General features: G+C 46.2%; 1 protein-coding gene across 2 annotated transcripts in view; it reads right to left on the bottom strand.

Annotated features, from left to right (window-relative positions):
• The window catches only part of PITPNB (phosphatidylinositol transfer protein beta), a 76,128-nt gene that overhangs the window by 13,730 nt on the left and 42,837 nt on the right, over positions 1-19,561 (bottom strand). For both annotated transcript variants that reach the window (XM_043976880.1, XM_043976879.1), the window contains exon 8: positions 11,440-11,517. In XM_043976880.1, coding sequence (XP_043832815.1) covers positions 11,440-11,517 — 78 coding nt within the window. The remainder of the gene's footprint in view (positions 1-11,439; positions 11,518-19,561) is intronic.

Raw genomic sequence — 19,561 nt, 5'->3', positions numbered from 1 at the left:
ACTCGAAGCTGTTTTTAAAAAATTGATCCAGACAAACCATTTTAATTTGATTAAAAACAAACAAGGAATCCAAAATGTAAAAAGAGAATTCACGAGAGAGAGAGAGGATATTTTCCTCCTGACTTTTTAGGACTGGACTTAGGATTGTTTATCACTGCTCCCTGTGAGAAACTCGACCAATTCACCTTCACTGAAACTTTGGGTCTCAGGGAACTGCCAAGAGCACAGATGTAAGTGACTTGCCCAGGGCTGTGCACACAATACACTTCAGAAGTGAAGCCAGGTCTTCTCGACTCTGAAACAAGATCTCTATCCAGCATGCCATGATGCCTCTCCTTTGCACAATTATATAGCAACAAAACCCATCACTAGTCACAAAAATAAAAACACCCAGATTATTAGAACAAGAAATAAAGGAAAAAATGAGCATGTCATAAACTCCCAAAGGAGAACAACAGAGGAACAGATGGATTTACAAGCGAATCCTAGGAAACATTCAAAGAAAAGTTAACTCCAACAATACAGAAATTGTTTGCGAAAAACAATGAAGGAAAACACAACCAAATGCTTCAGTGAGACAAGCATAGTCCTGAAGTCCAAGCAAGTGAGGGATCAAGCAGAAAGCAAGTTAGAGATCAGAGTAAGTACAAAAGTATGGAATAAAATATTAGCCAACAGGCTAAAAATATATATTAAAAAGATCATACACTAGGATAAGGGTGAATTATACAACCTATAAACAGACCATGCTGGGGCAGCTAGGTGGCGCAGTAGATAGAGCACCGGCCCTGGAGTCAGGAGGACCTGGGTTCAAATCCGGCCTCAGACACATAAAACTTACTAACTGTGTGACCCTGGGCAAGTCACTTAACCCCAATTGCCACACTAAAAAAAAAAAAAAAAGACCATGTAACAAAAACAATTAAAACCATATGATTCTATAAATGGGTGTAGCAAATGCTTTTGAGAAAAAATAACACACCATCATGTTAGAAACACTAAATAGGAATAAACACACCTTTCTTTATCAGGGTAAGCAGCAAGGATTGTCTATAAAGGAGAGACACTAGAAGCCCTTCCAGTAAGACTAGAGCAAAGCTAGGGGACCCACTGCTACCACAAGCTACTGAAACAAGATCAGACAAAGAAAATGAGGAAATCACAGGCAAAGAAAAAAGCCCACAAAATTACTGAGCTGTGCAACAGGTATCCTTTCTATTTGAAGAACCCTACAGAGTCAACTAAAACCGAACAGAAACAATAACTGTCCTAAAGGAGCAGTATGTGAGCCTCACCAAAGTCACCAGCCTTTCTGTATTGGCTAAGAGAATGCAGCAGGAAGAGACATAAAAAGAAATTCCATTCACAGTAACTACAAACTGGGTAGTAGAGAAGTGGAAGTCTACCCATGAAGACACACTCAGGACTTATGGACTACCACCCTAAAATACTCCTTACAGAAATAAAACTAGACTTAAATTGCAGAGACATTAATTCTTCTTGGCACTGTTCATAAAGAGTCCAAACCATTCTAGAAAGCATGCCCAAAATAAACTGCATATCTGGTGATATAACTACGAGGCATATGCGCCAAAGAAGGAAAAGTATCCCTATTGAAAAATGTAGCAAAACTTTTTATTGTAACAAAGAATTCCTATGAGTTATGCCTCATTTAATGTAGCTCAGAACTGCATTAGCTTTGTTGGCAGTGGTCAAGTCACAAAGAACTTGCAGTCCACTAAGACGCCTAGATCTTTTTCAGACATACTATTGTCTTACCATATCTAAGCCATTTCTTTTTTGCTTTGAAGTTGGTATTTAAACTCAAGGCTAAGACCTGACATTTGAAAGTGCTTGTTTGAGCTGAGCTTTGATGAAAGAGAAGGAGTCTGAAAGGCAAAGATCAAAGTGGGAGTATGTTCCAGTCATGGAAAGTAGTTTGTGGGAATGCACAGAAGGTACATGGATATGCCAAGCAGAAGGCCCAGCAGGCAACCAGTTGGGCCAGGAAAGTAAGCTGCAATGGAAGTCAAGGGGCAGGAGCCAGACTGTGAGAGGCCCTGAAAACCAGGTGAAGATATCAGCATTTTGCCCTAAAGTCGATAGCTACGGATCAGGCCAGGCCGAGGCCTCAAGAACATTGGACTCTGCAGGAGTGCTGAGCAGCTGTCTTTCTTAGCTGCAATCATTATACCCAGCCCAAGAATAAGAAAGAGCACGGTGTGCACACTGTGTTAGGGGGGAGGGGGATCCCCCCCCCCCCAGTTCTCAAGGTCATGCATACACACCTCCACAACTAGCTCACAAAAATCAGGTGCCTGGAAGGAAGGGTCTTTCCAGTAGGGAGATCCAACCTCATTTTTATAAGGAAATGAGGTCTAGATGGGTTCCATACCTCGTCCAAAGTCCTTCAGAAAGCATATAGTAGAGCAAGATTTGAACCCAAGCCCTCTAGCATCCAAGTATATAGTGAGGAGCTGTACTGTGTGATTGTGTTCTCTCAAATATCCCAGGAGAGGGAAGAGGGCAAGAAACACTACAGATTCGACACTTCTTTCTTTACTGGGCTAAGCACTTTACAAATATTCTCTCATCTGATCCTCACAAGGGGGGGGGGGGTGCTATCATTATCCCCATTTTACAGATGAGGAAAATGAGGCAAACAGAAGGGAAGTGATTGATTTGCCCAAACAACTACAAAGTGCCTGAGGCTAGACTGAAATCAGTTCTTCTAGACTGGAGGCCCAGTGTTCTCTCCACTGTGCCACCTCTTGGAGTTTTAGGAATATAGCCTAAGGAAATAGCTATTAAGTCAAACCAAACAAAAACCTCAAACACTCCTCTCTCACTCCAGAAAATAAAAGGCACTGGGGAGTCAGAAGACCTGGGTTCAAATCCAGTTACCACCTGTGACTGGAGGAGTCAAGTAGCCACTCTGAGCTGCAGTTTCTTCTCTGACAGCAGATGGTGAGAGAGCACGGCACTATGGGAAGAATGGAGGGTTTGGAAGTCTCCAGAGCTGGGGTCCAAGCCTGGCTGATCCTCAATGTCACTGACAAAAGGAAGGGAACGGAGAGACTACGATGACCTTGGGGGTCCCACGCAGTCTGAATCCACAGGACAAAGGGGTTCTTTGGTGTAACTGTCAGGTCTTCATTTCTTGATGCCATTTATGTATCTCTATCTAAGCACGAAGCCTGAATGTTTTCCTACTAACCCCTTCCTCTCCTGTGAAACCCTTGCAGCAGGCTAACTTTTGAGAAAGCGCATATCAAGCAAACAAAGCCAGAAGATGAGCTCCCAGGAACTCTTCCCATTCGACTCTTCTCTCATTCATGCCCACCTCTTCCTCTTCTGAATCCCAAGGCCATCCCATGGGCACAATGCGCATCTTGTCTCCTCGCTGAATCTGATTTCTCTATACTGCCAACAGGACCTAAGACAATTTTCTATAAGACATAGATACTCACGTACTTACTAAATTGAATTTAATCAAAGATTTTACGGCCTGGGTTTCCAAACTTCACATTCCTCCACAAAAATATGGGAGGAAAAATACAATTTGAACACCACCAAAACCTGCAATGTTGCTGTAGCTACAAGGCAGTTATATTCGGGCTAAGTTAAAATTAAAGCAAACAACTAAAAAACAAATCAACTGACAAGCAAATAAAGGAAAGCAAAAAATAAGGGCAAAAGTCATCTGGTTATCAAGAGAAAAAATCCCTTGAGTTTTAATAAGAAGCCAAGAGAAAAATCCCAAATTCAAATCATGAATCATCACTGCAACCTGATTCCAATTTCAACTGTAATATCCCAAGGACTAACCAATTGTGAAATCCCTCCCAAGTCTACTTCAAGTCGTTTGTATTCGGACCAAATTCCTTAAATTTCCCATCTCTAACGTGAAATGAAACCCCAAAGGGCCAAAGCATGCTTTTAATTTAACAATGCATATTAGGTTACCCGAAGTTATGTGAAAGAGGCCATGGGGAAAGTACTGTATATCCCAGCCACACAACATAACCAAACAAAAAGCTGCATGCTTAGCTGGCATGGAGTGCAATCAGTCTGTCCAATCTGCCAGCTCTCGCCTTTCAGAAGTGTGACGAATAAATATATACAAATGTGAAGGGAAATGTTTTTGAAAAGCAAATCCTAAGGGACACAAAAAACTCAATTTCCCAAACTGCCATGTTCTCATAGCCTTTTATCGGATGTCGACACCACACATCTATTTCTTAGACGTGTCGGTCCAAGTTTTCAATATGCCCACGTTACAGTGGGTTCCAGTCCATATCTGGCACCAGCAGAGCCTTCCCAGCACGGACACACAGCTCACACTCCCTCACACACGACCGGTTTTAGACAATTGTCAGAAGGCTTCTTTTCAGTGGGATTTTCAACCCATGGCTTGCAGAGAGAAAAAGAGTAATCACAAGTTAAAAATAAATGATGCCCTGCTGGGGTTGTTGCCAGCACTACCTGAAAGGTCTAGAGACATGAAATCATTGAAAAGAAGAGAAGTGTGTGGCCTGGAACTTTCCAAAAGGATCCTGCCTGGAGCGAAGCATTTAGAATTGAGTAACCCGGAAGACAGGAACCATCAGTCATGACGCTCAGCATCAGGCTGCAGACACAGCCAAGCTAGATCAACACTGTGTTCAGCAGAAGACACTCCTATTTTTGTAAAAGGAACTAATGAAGATGGGCTGGGAATCCAAAGTGTGTGTAAAAAAACACTGAGCCATGCTCCCAGATGTTCTTTTCTGTAGATCGCACATGTTTTGACAATGGCCATGAAATTGGGGGGCATCTGTCATTTAAATAAGCACGCCCCCCCCCCAAAGAATCTCCGCTTTTTATTGATGATCTGCTGTATGAGTAAATTTGACCATCAAAAACCTAGTGGAGGGGCAGCGAGGTGGCGCAGTGGGTAGAGCACCGGCCCTGGAATCAGAAGGACCTGAGTTCAAATCCAACCTCAGACACTTAACACTTACTAGCTGTGTGACCCTGGGCAAGTCACTTAACCCCAATTGCCTCACCAAAAAAAAAAAAAAAAACCCAGTGGAGGTTCTGAAGTCAGGAAGATGTAGGCTTGATCCTGGCTGTGTGACCCTAAGCCTCAGTTTCCTCATCTATCAGATGGATAAAAGCACTCCCCCTCTCCCCCCACCCCGCCCCAGATTCACAACACCAGAGCAGGTGATCATCCTTCTTTCTGAATGACATCATGGGGCGACGTCTCAAAATGGGCATGAAATGGGTTTAAGAGAGGTAGAGCTGCACAGTTGCCAGCCGTACCCTCTCTTACAAGGTCGCCCAAGTCCAGTGGCAGGACAACCGGTGATGGCTGGGGAGGCAATGGACAACCAGCCTCTAGGCACTCCAAGTTGGGGAACAGTGACTGCTTCAGCTGTCTTTGTGGCCCTCGGAATGGTTCTCATCTTCACATGCTTGGGGTAGACATCCCCCTAACTCACCGGGTTTGAGTCCTGTCAGTTACCCTCAAGCTGGCTTAACCATCTGCCTGGATTGTTCACCCGGGTGTGGCCACTGCACACGCTACAGTTTCTTGGAGCCACAGGTGAGAGTTGGGTAGCAGGTGGACACCAAAGGTGAATAAGCAGCCCTGAAAAGGGCTGGGCAGCCCTCCCCACAGAGGCACCATTTATGCACATATATACAAAGCACCTCTGCAGACCTGGAATGACTGTATGAATGCAAGCTATTGCTGCTGTGATTATACCTGCAAAAGTCCCTTTTTCCAAGAGTATATCTATTATCTGTGTTCACTCTTTAGCCTTTTTTAATTCCTATTTATTTTCACATTGTGTAAATTTCCTCCTGTATTCTTCCCCTGCCCCCTTTCTAGAAACCCATCCCATATCAAAAAGACTCGCCAGCCCTTCTCATAGTGACATTACATGCACAGGTTAGTCCTGGTGATGTCCTCCAGGCTGTTAGGCAGCCAGCCCTGCTTTCCTACCCCATGCCACATAAAGAGTCTGGACCACTGAGCCCTCAGCTTCTCAAGAATGTGGAGTCCAAACTCAAGGCTGTAAACTGGCTCTGGGGATCATATAACTGCTAGCGAGCATTTTTAAACTAGACTTTAACTAAGGGGGTCAGAGGGTATCTTCAGATATTACTACCTTCTGTTTCCAAATTCATCTTTTAAAGGTTTAAAAAAGTTTCAAGATTTCCTGAGTTTCCTAAGGGGGTCAGCGGACAGGACTGTTCCCAAATGAAAAATGAAGGTTGAGAAGCATCACAAGATTTTCCAGAAGTGATATAACATGAAGAAAGCAGAGCCAAGAAAACTGCAGCAATGGAGAGGAGAAGAACTTCCCCAGAACAACCTAAGGTGCATGCTGTGAAATCACAAAGAATGAGCCCAGTCCAGAAAAGAGCTGGGAGCATCCCACCCTCCCTCCGCAGAGATGGGGCAAGCACAGGTACACCCATCTTAATGTACTGGTTTCTTTCATCTTATTTGTTTTCTTTTACAATATTCTTTTTTATAGGGGAGGATCTCTGATGAGAACAAACGGAGGAATACTGGAAGAAACTTGGTGACATAAAAAACAAAAGATAGTCACAAAAATCGAATTTGTAAAGTGTCACCCTTTAGCTCTATCCCCAGTCATGAGGAGGAAAACATACCCATAAAACCACCAAAGGTAAACTAAGGTCCTGGGGCTCAAAAGGACACAGAAATGAAGACAGCACTCCCAGCGGCTCCCCAATGCAACCAGCTCCAGACAACTTTGTGATCGCAGCAATCCAGGTTGTCCATAGTCTGACCCCCAGAGCCCCCTCTCCTCCGAGGCTCTACCTTCCTGGTGGAGCCCCGTTCTAATACTCAAGCTGTGCCTCGCCATGTCTCCTTCCACCCATGCTTCATCACAGGCCGAACACGACCCTGTGGTCTCCAAGACCACATCAACCCAGAGCAAGCTGGGACAGGCCCCACAGAGTTGAAGGTCGTCCACAGGGCCTAGCGATTGACAGCTGCTGTGATGCAGGAAGCGGGCCTCCTGGCGGCTCAAGAATGTACCTGCCTGGTCCTGCCCCAAAGACTGTCCAGCAAGGGTTGGGCCTCATCTTGTCTTGCTACTTCCTTGGTTTAGCACAGTGTCATTAGCGCTTTGTAAACACTGGGGGGAACGAAACACTGGCTCCACTGTGGAAAATGGGATGTTTCTCCAATGTCAATAGACCCCATGTTTCGGTGCCGAGTTCCAAAAGAGCCTTCACAGACATCAGAAAACCCAGGCCCTAAAAATAGCTGTGCTAAAAAAAAAAAGTCCACTCTACAATATGGTGCTTCAAAAGGTCTAACAAGAAGCAAATGTTGGGGCGGCTTTCCTCACACCCACCTAGATGATGTGGTTTCAACCAGGTCTGAGAACATCAGTTCAGAGCACTTCGGCCCCCGGAACAAAATGGAGAGATCATCTAAAACAGATGGCGCTTGGGCGGGGACGCAGAATGCTCCTTTCTGGTTCTGCTTCTCATCTCCAGCACCGAACACACCAGCAAGCCAATCACTACTACCATTACTGCTAATGATAGCCAGCATCACAATGGAGGGCTTTTTAAAAGATAGAGGGTTTCTTGCCTCAAGTAAAAGAGAAACAAATTCAGAAAGGGCAACGGTCAGACCCAGGAAACTTGATCACGTCGCCTTGCTACCTTCACTGCCCACAAGAAGACAGGGAGGTGTTTGTAGCCAGGATGAAAGGAACATGAGCATCTAGTAGTTCTGCCTTTCAAGCAAACTATTCTCCATCAGGTGACAAGAGCCCCTCTGATGAGCCACAGAGCAGGTAATAAAGCACCCACTCAATGGGTGTGTGACGAGGAGCACGGCACAGCCTCTCTGCTGGTGTCTCATCACCTGAACCCAAGGCTATGATGATAATTACACCACAACCCTCACTGGCCTTTCAAGAAGAAAATACCTGACAAACTGGAAAACGCTATGGGAATGGGCACCTATTACATAAATCATGAACCAATACCAGCAGCCCCTAGTCAGGTCCTCATCATCTCCCTCATGGACAGATCTCGGACTCGTTTCTCCCTCCCCTCCCCCCACCTGGGGCTCAAGCACCCCTCTGACCATGTCATCCCCCAGAAGCCAATATCAAGCCCTCTGCCGCTGATGCCCGTTCCCAGCTTCTGATGCCTCCCCCCCTTCACATCCTCCTCAGTTGCTCACAGGTCCCCAGGACGGCCTCTGCTGGCCTGTCCCCATCCCTGTTCCACAACTCCCACTTGGGGGCTTCCAGCTCTCCCAAGGGACTGTCTATCCTTTGCATGCAGTCATAGGCATTCATGTTACCCTCTGTGAGAAAAGACAGCTTCCTGTTTATCTTCATGTCCCTGGCTCCCAGCTCAGGGTTGGCACAGCAGGTGTTTAATAGAAATGCTATTTGACTGCTATTTATGTTTGCAAGCACAACATTCAGTTCATGAACTCAACGTTTTTTCTTCCAGCAGAGCTGCTGCTGGTGTGGCCACAATGAACACATTCAGCGATCAGGGACTCAACATATAAAATGAGCTTTCGCCACATCCTCTGGCCCAGAGAGCCGACTGCCCCATTCACACCGGGAGCATCCCACTACCCAAGCTGTCAGGTAACGCTCACTACTGCAAGACAGAAAGACTGCTGTGAAGAATATGGAATTCTTCATTATCCTAAGGAGGGAACTAATTCAATTTTTGGAACAACCATTACGGCACTACAGAAAATAAAGCAACTGTAACTATGCAGCTCGGCTTAGGTGCCTTTGACTGTAGACTAAATATTTAATACATGCTGTCCATGTTGCTTAAAAAAAAGTAAATGGCTGCCATGTGAAACTCAGTATACTGGACCCAATTTCATGCCTGACTCTGATTATGAAATTGGAGATGAGTTCCTATACAAAAAATGAGGACACCAAATAGAACAGAAATCACAGTCGATAATGTGACACACTTTTTCAAGTACAGATTTGAAAGGAATTGATAATTTATGATCAAATATATTAATATTTAATCAGTCTCTGGAAGTCTCAACATCTCGGTCTTCCGACGCTCTGTTCTCAGTGGCTCATTTGAAGTGCTATAAATTATTTGGCCGGAGAGGCCACTATCTACAAGCCTGAAGCCTCTCAGACGTGACTCGGAGAGAGCAAGCAGACTTGCTGACTGCTCCTATCATAGGCTTCTCTTTCCAAAGAGGAAGCCAGGACTGCTGGTGATGGCCTGCAGGCCTGCTGAAGCACTGCTGCCAGAGAGCTCAAAACGAGCAAGATGCTTCAAGAAGATATTCAAACACATTTAGGAAAATGTGTATCTCCTCTAATTTAGAAATCACAGAAAACCCTACACACGAGATTATTCCTAAGTTCTGAGCAAGGCTCTGGCTCTAGCCTGTGCACTTCATTTCGAGGTGTAGTCAGACAGAGACACAGGCTGGAGAAGGAGGTTCTGCTGCCACTGCCGTAGACCTCTCACCAAACCATGCCAGGGCTGGTCTTCAAAGCAACAGCCCCGGGCAGGACTGTGGGCAGGCCGCCTGGCAGACACAGAAGGGGTCTGTCGGGGCCCAATCTCTCCAGAGGAACAAGATGAGTTATTGGCTGTAACAGCACAACAATCTCTATGTTTGAGCACAGACTGGCACCTAGACACACACTATTTATAGATGACCTGAGAGTGGCTTAAAAAGAGACTGATGAGTTGCAAAATAAAACCCTGATGGCAGAAGATCTGCTCTGGGCATTTGTAATCATAGGGAGTATTTACGTCCCTTCTTGTCCCATGAGCAGAAATACACAAGCATCAAGCCATGCCACCTTCCTTTCCGGTCGGCTGTGTGGCTCTAGGGGCACTCTGAACTGTGTTAAATTCCTCAGGCAAACGCAAACAACCATCTTAAAACTCCTCCTCCCCCCCCACCCCTGAGGTGAATAAACCTTCGCTCTAGTCCCATGGTACCCACAGGCTACGAGGAACCTTCCTCCCTCAGGATGTCCCATGAGCACCTTAACCCTCAGCACATGCCCTTCCTCTTGCCACACTGGCCCCCTCCAAACCCCCCACAAGGCCATCGCGGCCCTTCAATGGAGTCTTTTCAATTCTTTGCTCTTCTACACACACTCATGCACTCAAGCGCACACGCATGCACACACATGCACATCCCTCCCTAATTGGTGGTCCATGGCCAGCTGCCCTCATTTCCGGGCCTCACCATCTTCCACGCTAACTCCAACGGCTCTAATGGAAGAGGCAGGGAGCTATAACAAACACCGGCTCCAAGGGCTGAGTTCAAATCTCCTCTCTAATGCCAATGACTTCCCAGGGCCTCAGTTCCCTCCCCTGCACTGATGAATGGGCTGGACCAACAGCTCAGATGCAGGATCCAACAGCTCTCCAACCCATGTCACACGGCTATCAAAATAACCTCTCTAAACCTCAAGTCCTACTGCACTGCTCCCCATGTAAGACCCTTAAGAGGCTCCCTACTGCCTCCAGGATAAAGCATCCACAAGGCCATGTGAAGGCCTTTCTGGGTGTCTTCTGCGCTACCTGCTTATGCCAGCCTCACGAGCCTCCCTGCTGGCCCCCCGACCCAGCTCCTCGGCCACCTCCTGGCCATCTGCCCCTCCCAAGGCTTTCTCAAGTGTCATCCCCTGCCCCCCCAGCAGCACACGGCCTCATTGCCCCGCTATCAGCCTTCTCTCCTCACTCAGACCTCAAAGGTGTGCACACTTCTCTGTGTACAAAAGAAAGGAACATTCCTCTGGATCTCCTGTGCCTAACAGTGCTGGCTGGGTCAGAACACTGGTCCAACTGGACACAAACACTGGTCCTGACAGCTAAAGTATAATTAATAGTGTAAAGAAGTGGGGTCCTTTGGGCAGACAACTTTTTTTTTAAGGCAATTGAGGTTAAGTGACTTGCCCAGGGTCACACAGCTAGTAAGTGTCAAGTGTCTGAGACCAGATTTGAACTCAGGTCCTCCTGACTCCAGGATCAGTGCTCTATCCACTGTACCACTTAGCTGCCCCTAAAAGAGCTGCTCTAAGTATTTTTCCCCCCAGGGAAATGAGGGTTAGGTAATTTGCCCAGGGTCAGGTAGACAACTTATTTAGCATTTGTCAAAGACTAAGCAGGCCACAAATCTGCGTGGAAGAGGCCCAGTATCCAGCCAGTGTGACACCCCACCCAAAAGCCTCTCCATAGGGTGCTACATTTAAAAGTGGGATGCCCACCTGCTGACTAGCTCTATCCACAAGCTGCTTTCATGGAACCAAATTCTCAGGGAGCCCACTTTATTTTTCCCTTAAACATCCATCCTTCCCAAGATTGAATAACAGCCCCCAATGAATGAACTGCTGCCAAAGACCATCCAGCAGCAACTTTGGGGGACTGTACCTTCCAGTTGGGTCCCAAAGGTCCTCTCTTGGTCTTGACTGACTGGAATAATGCTGGGTCTTCATCCGGTTTGTAATCCTGCAGACAAAGAGAAAAGCCTGAGTTATGGAGACACACTGGAAAGCGGGCTGGGTCAGAGAGAATCAGGCCTCAGATGCCAGTCGTGGGTCCTGCCCTTTGAGGCCTCAGACCCCTCTTCAATGAAAAGACAGGACAAATACAGAGGAACATCAGGGTCTCTTCTAGCTCTAAATCAGGGAACCTGTGAGTCAGAGAAGAAAACAACAGAGAAACATCGAATCACACAAGAGAGGATCCTGGAGGGCACTGAGCCCCCAAGGAAACATGCTATGGCTGCACAGAAAATACACCTGGACACCAGGTGAGCTCTGCCTTGTGCCAAAGCCAGCCAGACCCCCCCCCCATCTGCCGAGCACAACGAGGAGCACAGTTCCCAGCATTGTTGCATCCTGATAATTATGAAGGTGGCAACCAGCTACATTTCCTACACATGGGCAGAGGGGAGCACGCAGCTACCCAGCGGCTGGCAGTGCCCAGAGATGGTACTGCTCAAGGCTTATGGAAGCAGGGACTTCCCCGAGCCTACCGGTGGGAGGCTGCCTCCCTAAAGAAGCAACAGGGGTTGTCGGCCTGAGATCCCATGACCTCCCTAGACCCAGGCACCCCCAGAGACAGAACCTGAGGTGGACCAGGGAAGTGCTGCTTCAGGATGATCTCAATGCTCCTGGAGAAGGGCACCATGGACTTTAGGTCAGCACTTGCAAAGCCATGGCCCTTCCCCTACTCCCAGGGAGCAAAGAGCGATGTTCGGCCGTGGAATGAATTCATTTGTTTCACTCCAACTGCTACATATCGACTAAACACCATCCTTGCAGCAAATCACTGGTGCCAGGATGTGTCCAGGGCCAAAAGGTCTCCTCCCTGTGCACTGGGTATAGCGAGATGCAGAGCAGAAATCTGACTCCAACCCGTGGCATCCACAACACTGTTCTTGAGATGTGAGATCTTGGTGAGAGGACGATACTTGTCCTGCACACACGCTAGGCATCTGGGGTGTAGCTGAAACAGCCCCTTCCTCTAACCTGAAAAAAAGATGCGAGCATTTCTATCAAAGGACACTTATTTCCCGAGGACATATTCCGTAAACAGTATTTAAGGTTTGCAAAGATCTGACATCATCTCTTTGGAGTCCAGGTATTCTCTACATTTACTCCACTACGGCCACAATTAACTAACGTGTATAGTGAAAAGAAGAAGAGCGTTCATTAGGCTCCAAAGGTTTCCAAAACACTTTCCCAGTATTATTCATTTGATTCCCACAGCAACCTTGTGGATCCTATTTGTGGACCTCCATTTAGAGCTGAGGAAACCAAGGCATACAGCAGTCAGATGATGTGCCCGGGGCCCTCCACTAGTACCTGTCTAAGGCTGGACTGGGGCTCAGGTCTTCCCGACCCCAGGTATAACCCACCCAGGTGCTTCTCTTTGGGAAGGAGCTTCCCAGTCAGAAGACTTCAGCTAAAATCTTGCCTTTGCCACCTGTCTGATCTTGGGCAGGTCCCCGCATTTCCTTGGGCCTTGATGCCCTCTTTTGTAAAATAAGCACCTATCGGGCTCCAGGGCCTCAGAGGTCCTTCCCAGCTCTAGATCCAGTCTCTAACTTGTGGCCAAAGCACCTAAATGTACCTAGGATGAGTCTAAGTCACTTCTGCCAGGCCAACGGGGTGAAACTCAAGAAACAAACGGGAAATAAGCCTTTAGAAGAAATCTCATCAACTAGAGAAGCATTCTGAGAGATAATTAAGCAGCGGGGATACCTAATAATAACTGGTATATAGTTTACAAAGCCTTGAGGCAAACCTTAAAACAGCATTTGCACTCCCATTTCACAGATGAAGACATCGACACTGAGGAGGTCACATCGAATGGAGACACAGAGTCTAGAACATGAGCCTCTGGACCCCAGGCCCTATCCCAGGGTGCTTCTCCACTCATGGCCCACGGGAAGAGGCGGTTCTGGCCCACAGATCCTGAGCTAGAATTCTTGCAGCACCGCTGCTCGCGGCCAGACTGGGCCTCCGTTGGCACCTGGGCAGCCTCCAGCCGCAGCCTCTGCTGCTGCCTCAGGGCCAAGCCAAGGAGGCCTGAGAGGCCTTTCCTCTGACTTTTTTCGAGCACTCAAGGAGGGCGATCATGTCACCTCATGCTTGCTACTGGCCCTCGTGTGGCACAGCATGGCCTAAAGGCCCTCCACCTGCCAGCTGCTCTCCATGGGCACTCTCCACTTTATTAAGGCTCTCCTAAAATGTGCCCAAGACAGAAGACAAAGTGCAGGAAGGTCCATTGTTGGTAACAAGTGTCAAAGATAAATAAACAAAGCTCACCCTGGCATGCTAGGGCTTGCTGTTTTACAATAAGGGAGACCAAGGCACCACATCCCACAAAATCAGCCACAAAGAGGCAACTGAGGCAAACTCTCACTCCCCACACCCATTCAATCAGGGGTCAGGTCGATTTGTTTCTACCTTGGCAACACCTCCCCAATATGCCCCCTTCTCTCCTCTGACACGGCCAACAGCTGCTCAGGGGTCTCTGTTAAAATGGAAGTAGCTTTTCTGCTAAGAGTATCCTCCCTCAATGTCCACGTCCAGTACCTCTCAGCCAAACACAAACGTTCCTTCCAGATTCATGTGAGTCCGACAACGCATTCTACACCCCTGCTACGTACTAACTGCCAATCTATCTACAGAGGCTTTAACAGCTCCTGATCACTTTACTTCCATTCCTATTACAGCCCTTTGAGCTAAGTCCTACAGGTGTTATTATCCCCTTCAGAAGGGCAAACTGAGGCTCATGGAAGTTAAATAATTTGCCACAGTCACACAGCTAAATGTGAGAGGCAGGATTAGAACCCAGATCTCATTCATCTCCAAGACCAGTGGTCTTACTCCTATAGCATCATGCTGCTGCTTCTTATGTGGCACATGCTGAGGGGACAGCCAAGAAGTCTGAGGAGGACAAAGAAGGATAAAGAAAGGTCTCTTTCCTCAGAAAGTTTGAGGTCAAGGTGGAGAGATGACCTTAAGACCCTTAAAAAGCTAACTAAACACACAAAGCAATCAATTAACCACTGCTCACTGCCCAAAGAGGGCTCTGGACCGAGAGATGAAATCCTTAAAAATACCAATGTGTCTGCCATATTTCTTTCTCACAATGCTCACTCTGAGCATCTTTATGACAAACCTAGTGGGGGGCAGGGGGGAGGGCCACCCAGCAAAGGTTTGAAAGCTGCACATCATGTGTCAATGTGTCATGTCCTATAGGGAACGTCTTTCAAGGGGGAAAGAGAACAGGCTCCAAAGAGCTGAACGAATGTGCTCCCCAGGCATTAGTCTGGGGGTTGTGTCAGGGAATCCAATGATACACATATCAAGAAAATTTTTGAATTTTAAAAAATAAATGGAAGTCAGATCGAAACTGTGGTTAGTACGTAGAATATGTTTGTCAAAAGGGGACAGAGGAATGGGATGAAGTAAATTAAAGTCCTCTCTAAGACACAGCACTGCATGCCTGCAGCTCTCTCCGCTAAGGATTTTCACCACATATTTCATTTGTAGTAAGAGAATTAAGTAAACCGGGTCTTTCAAACTCTTCTAATTTAGGCCTAACAGACACAATTTTTAAATAGCAGAGAAACAAACAGAACCGCCACATTCACGCTTCTAACTCTCATCTGAGGATGCAGGGCCAGAAACAGAGTGCAAGACCGGAGTTAGAAAATCCAGATTCAAAGCCCTATTCTGCTTAATGCTGTGTGCCCTCAGGCAAGTCACTTCCTCTCTTTGGGCCTCAATTTTCTTATCTGCAAAATGGAAGGGTTTTACACCCCTGGCCTCAGAAACTTCAGAGGGAGGTTATTGCTAGCTCTAAATCTATGATTAATGCTATGAATTATTAGCACATGGTAGGTGGGTACTCCAAAGGTATTTCTGAAAACACTTCAATATTCCTGTGCCCTAGGGACCAAACTGAGACATTTTTTCCCCCAGAAAAGATAACAAATTCTGCCTTTATTCTCAAAGAAAAACAAAATAGGGAAAGATGCTCCCAAGCAAAATCCAGGCCCTCTCATTTTCATACTGCTCTACCCTGGGCACGGTGCCTCTTGCCAAAACCAGGCATTTCTGCCTTCTTAGCATCTTGCTCTGCAAACGCAGTCCCTGTCAGACAGAGCTCGCCTATCACTGTCACTATCTTAGCATCTCAGTCTGTAAACGTAGTACCTGTAACACCCAAATCCTTTATCACTCCAGTTTCGATAGCAGCCATTTTTATTTATCTCTGAGGAGCTACCTGCCTTTCTCCAAGCTCACCATGATGCGGCCAGTTTGGTCTTGCTCCATGTGGATGGAGACCATTCGATTTATATCCAAATCACAATGAACAAATATATTCCTTCATGTATGACAGTTTCAGAATAGAGAATGCAACCTCAGCTACCAATTATAGCTGCAAATGAGCAATAGAGTGGAATGAGACAGCCTGCTGGCTTTGTTAGTATTCGCTCTCCCTCGGGATCCCATGGGGAAAGGAGCGGATCTGATGAAGAGGAGCCCTTGGCTCATGGTTTATTGTGCTTGCCACCAGCTGTAGACTTCTCATCTCATTAGTTCTTTTAGAATACTGTGGGGGAAGACAGCTGTAGCCGACTTGCTCCTGGGTATTCTGAAGGCTGAATTTGCTATGCACTTTCTGTAATCCTTGGGAAAAAAAAAAAAAGAAAGCAAATTCACTTGGCCAAGGAAATGTATTTTTAAATGCATTTCCAAATTATGTTTAGAAGCAGAGATCGCGAAGGTGCATTGTGTTTAAAATTGTTTATGATCAAATGTTAATTATATGCTGCCCCAAAGGACCGGGTGGGCAGGGTGCAGCAGGGCCAGAGGAAGCTGTGTAAAGCCAGCATTATAAGATTAGGTGTCATTTCCCTAGAAATTATTCCTTCCTTTCTACTCATAATAGCATCCCAAACATAAAAATACATAAGATGGACACTAGCAAATTCTGATTAATACTAATACAACTTTTTTTAATTGAAAAGAGCTATTTGTTTGCAAGTGAAAGGCAAGATTTCCTTCTGAGAGCTAATCAAATGTAATAAATAACAAATAAGTGAGAACACTGCAATGGAAGACATTCATTAAAATCTCACAAATGGCTTTTTCCCCCTGTGGAGGTTCTAAGACCTTTGGGGAGGCATTTCTTCATCACTGCGTCCCTTGGAAGAAGCCAGCCTCTACAAAGAATACCAAGAAAGCTCACTCTACGACAGCCATCCCCCAAGGGAGAAGTCCAAAATCGAAGCTGAAGTGCCCCCCAAATGTCCCGTGCCCCAGAGCTGACCAGCGCCTGTTCTCCCATGACAGTGAAGAGTCGATAACGATGGTCAAGTTGAGGCTGTGAGGAGTAAGAAGCAGATGAAACATGGCCTGTGAACTCAGGCTTCTACTGAAAGAAGAGGCAGATGCTCAAAAGCCACAGATATGATGGAGGTGGGATCACTGGGTTGGGATGACTAGGGAAAGCACCCAAAGGGTCGCCATTTTGGAACTCTCAGATACCAGCTAACAAAAGCCTAGCTCCCAAGGATTGGGAAAACTGGTGGGGGGTCCTGGACAACAGCCAGGGCTACAAAAGAAGAACACTGCATCTGTCCAGCCTTTGCTGATCTCCAAAGTAAGAAACGTGATTTCTCTGTGCCCCACACTCCCAAAAAGCCCATTTCTAAGAAAAGGGCCAGGCAGTTAACACACAATGTGGATCTGGGTTGTCAGTGGCATTCTCATCCAGGTGCCCATTCGTCAGTCCTCTCTTCCTTCTAAGATGCAGCTTTCTACACGAAGTTTTCCCTAGCCCTTTGCCCCCAACTGCCGGGTGCTCATTTGTGTCTATGGGCACACACAGTGTCTCCCCCCAGAGAATGCCAGTTCCCTAAGCATAGGAATAGTTTTGTTTTCATATAGTACAGGACTGGGCACACAGTAGGGATTTTTCATACAGCAGGTTGACTGAAAGGAGCAGAAAGTTAAGAGGTGTAACAACACTTCTAAGACAGCCAAGCAAAAATGGAAGGTATAATTAACTGTGAAGGTGCACTTCTTAGAAATCCTGAGTTTTCTATCAGGTACACCAGGATTAAACCATGGTTTTTAGAACTCCACTTATATCTTTACACAAGTGAAATTTTTAATTTTCTCTTTCTAACTATATGATGTCCCTTTGAGTTACCCAGAACACATCTTCTATATGTAATATAAGTAACCCTCAACAGTTTAGACCATGATACCTTGGAATGTATCATTTCTAAAAGGGGTCAAGCTGAAGTTTATCTTCACACTACTTAGATGAAAAATTAGTTTTGATAAAGTAAAAGCTGGAAACAATTTCCAGAAATTCATGCTTAGGGACAGCTAGGTGGCACAGTGGATAAAGCACGAGCCCTGGATTCCGGAGGATCTGAGTTCAAATCTGACCTCAGACACTTGACATTTACTAGCTGTGTGACCCTGGGCAAGTCACTTAACCCTCATTGCCCCACCAAAAATAAAGAAATGAGAATAATAAAATAAAGAAATTCATGCTTAATGTGCTAATGATAATGACTTCTACACTGACATACTGCTTAAAAAACTTCCCCTACAATAACTCAAGAGAAGTATAACTGTAATCATTCCCATTTTACAGACAAGGAAACAAGTCCAAAAAGATGGATGTTGACTTGCCCAAAGTCACACAATGAGTAATCTTCCCTATTTCAAGGGCAAGCTTGAAGCCTGAAGTCTAAGAGAAGCTGCTAATTACAAACCATTCAATTCAATTCAGAAAGTGAAAGCAGCTTATTGTAGACAAAGGACATGGGGCTGGTAGGATGGGGAGACAGATACAAAGTCAGAACAAATCACAGAGCTCCCCCTTAAGCAAGGGAACAGAATGCACAGCACCACCAATAATGATGATAGCAGCTAGCATTTATACAGCGTATAGCTCACAACTGCACTAAGACTTCGGGGAGAAAGTCTCCAAACTCCATACTGAGCCACACCAAAATGTAATTGGGAAAAAAAAGTTTAACAAAAATAAAATACAATAAGACATAGATAATGTTAATGTGTGGCTTCCCTGGGGGCTCGGGATTACAAAGCTTTACACAGGTCCATCTCATTTGACTCTCACAACTGCCTCATTTTAAAGATGCAGAAACTGAAGCTGAGACAAGAAAATGACCTCCCCAGAATAAGTACCTACACCGCAGGATCTAAGTTTAGAGCTCTATGGGCTTCATCACATCTTGGGTGAGAGACAAATGACAACTGAGGAGTCAGGATCCACTGGTCAGGGGCAGGGATCCTTCCATAGGATGAGAGGAATCCAGTGGAAGAGGGAGAAGCCACTTCAGGACAAGTCATTCTCCATGCTTTGCTGGCAGTTTCTGACACTGAATGCATCTTAAAGGGATAAAACAGTATTTCTGAAAAGTTCCAAACTCCGGCTCAGTCCTTACAAGGTCTTTTGCCAGATTATTTCTCCAAACTGGAAGGCATTCTTGCTATCATCGTGAGCACCCACAATCACCCTGCCCACAGGCACCCAAGAGCTCGGTTGTACAAAAAGCCCAGTGGCATTTGGGGTTTGTGCTTGAATTCTTAGGGAGTACAAGCAGAGAAAAGAAGCTGGGGGGTGGAGGGGGTGGAGACCAGGTCCAAATATGGCCCCTGCCTCTCCATTCTATATTGGCGGGAGCGGGGGCACACATCAATCTATTATCTTATGAAAAAGGACACTTGCCAACCCCAAGATCCCTGGGAAAGTGGTTCAGGCCATAAAGAGCCATACAAACTTACAAACTTTGGGAGGCAAAGGCTTCCTGGGCTCTATGGGGGCACATCTGAGCTTGGAGAAGCAATGTGGCACATCTCCCCTGCCACACCCCCTCCAACCAATCAACAATCATTTCTTAAGCAACAAGCACAGCAACATAGATACTAAACAGAAAGAAAATCATTTGGAAGCCCTATCCTGTGGAGGCTGGGCCTGGGCAATG

Source organism: Dromiciops gliroides, chromosome 1, assembly GCF_019393635.1.
Source record: "Dromiciops gliroides isolate mDroGli1 chromosome 1, mDroGli1.pri, whole genome shotgun sequence".
Classification (NCBI taxonomy): Eukaryota; Metazoa; Chordata; class Mammalia; order Microbiotheria; family Microbiotheriidae; genus Dromiciops; species Dromiciops gliroides.
This window is presented reverse-complemented; position numbering and strand designations above follow the sequence as displayed.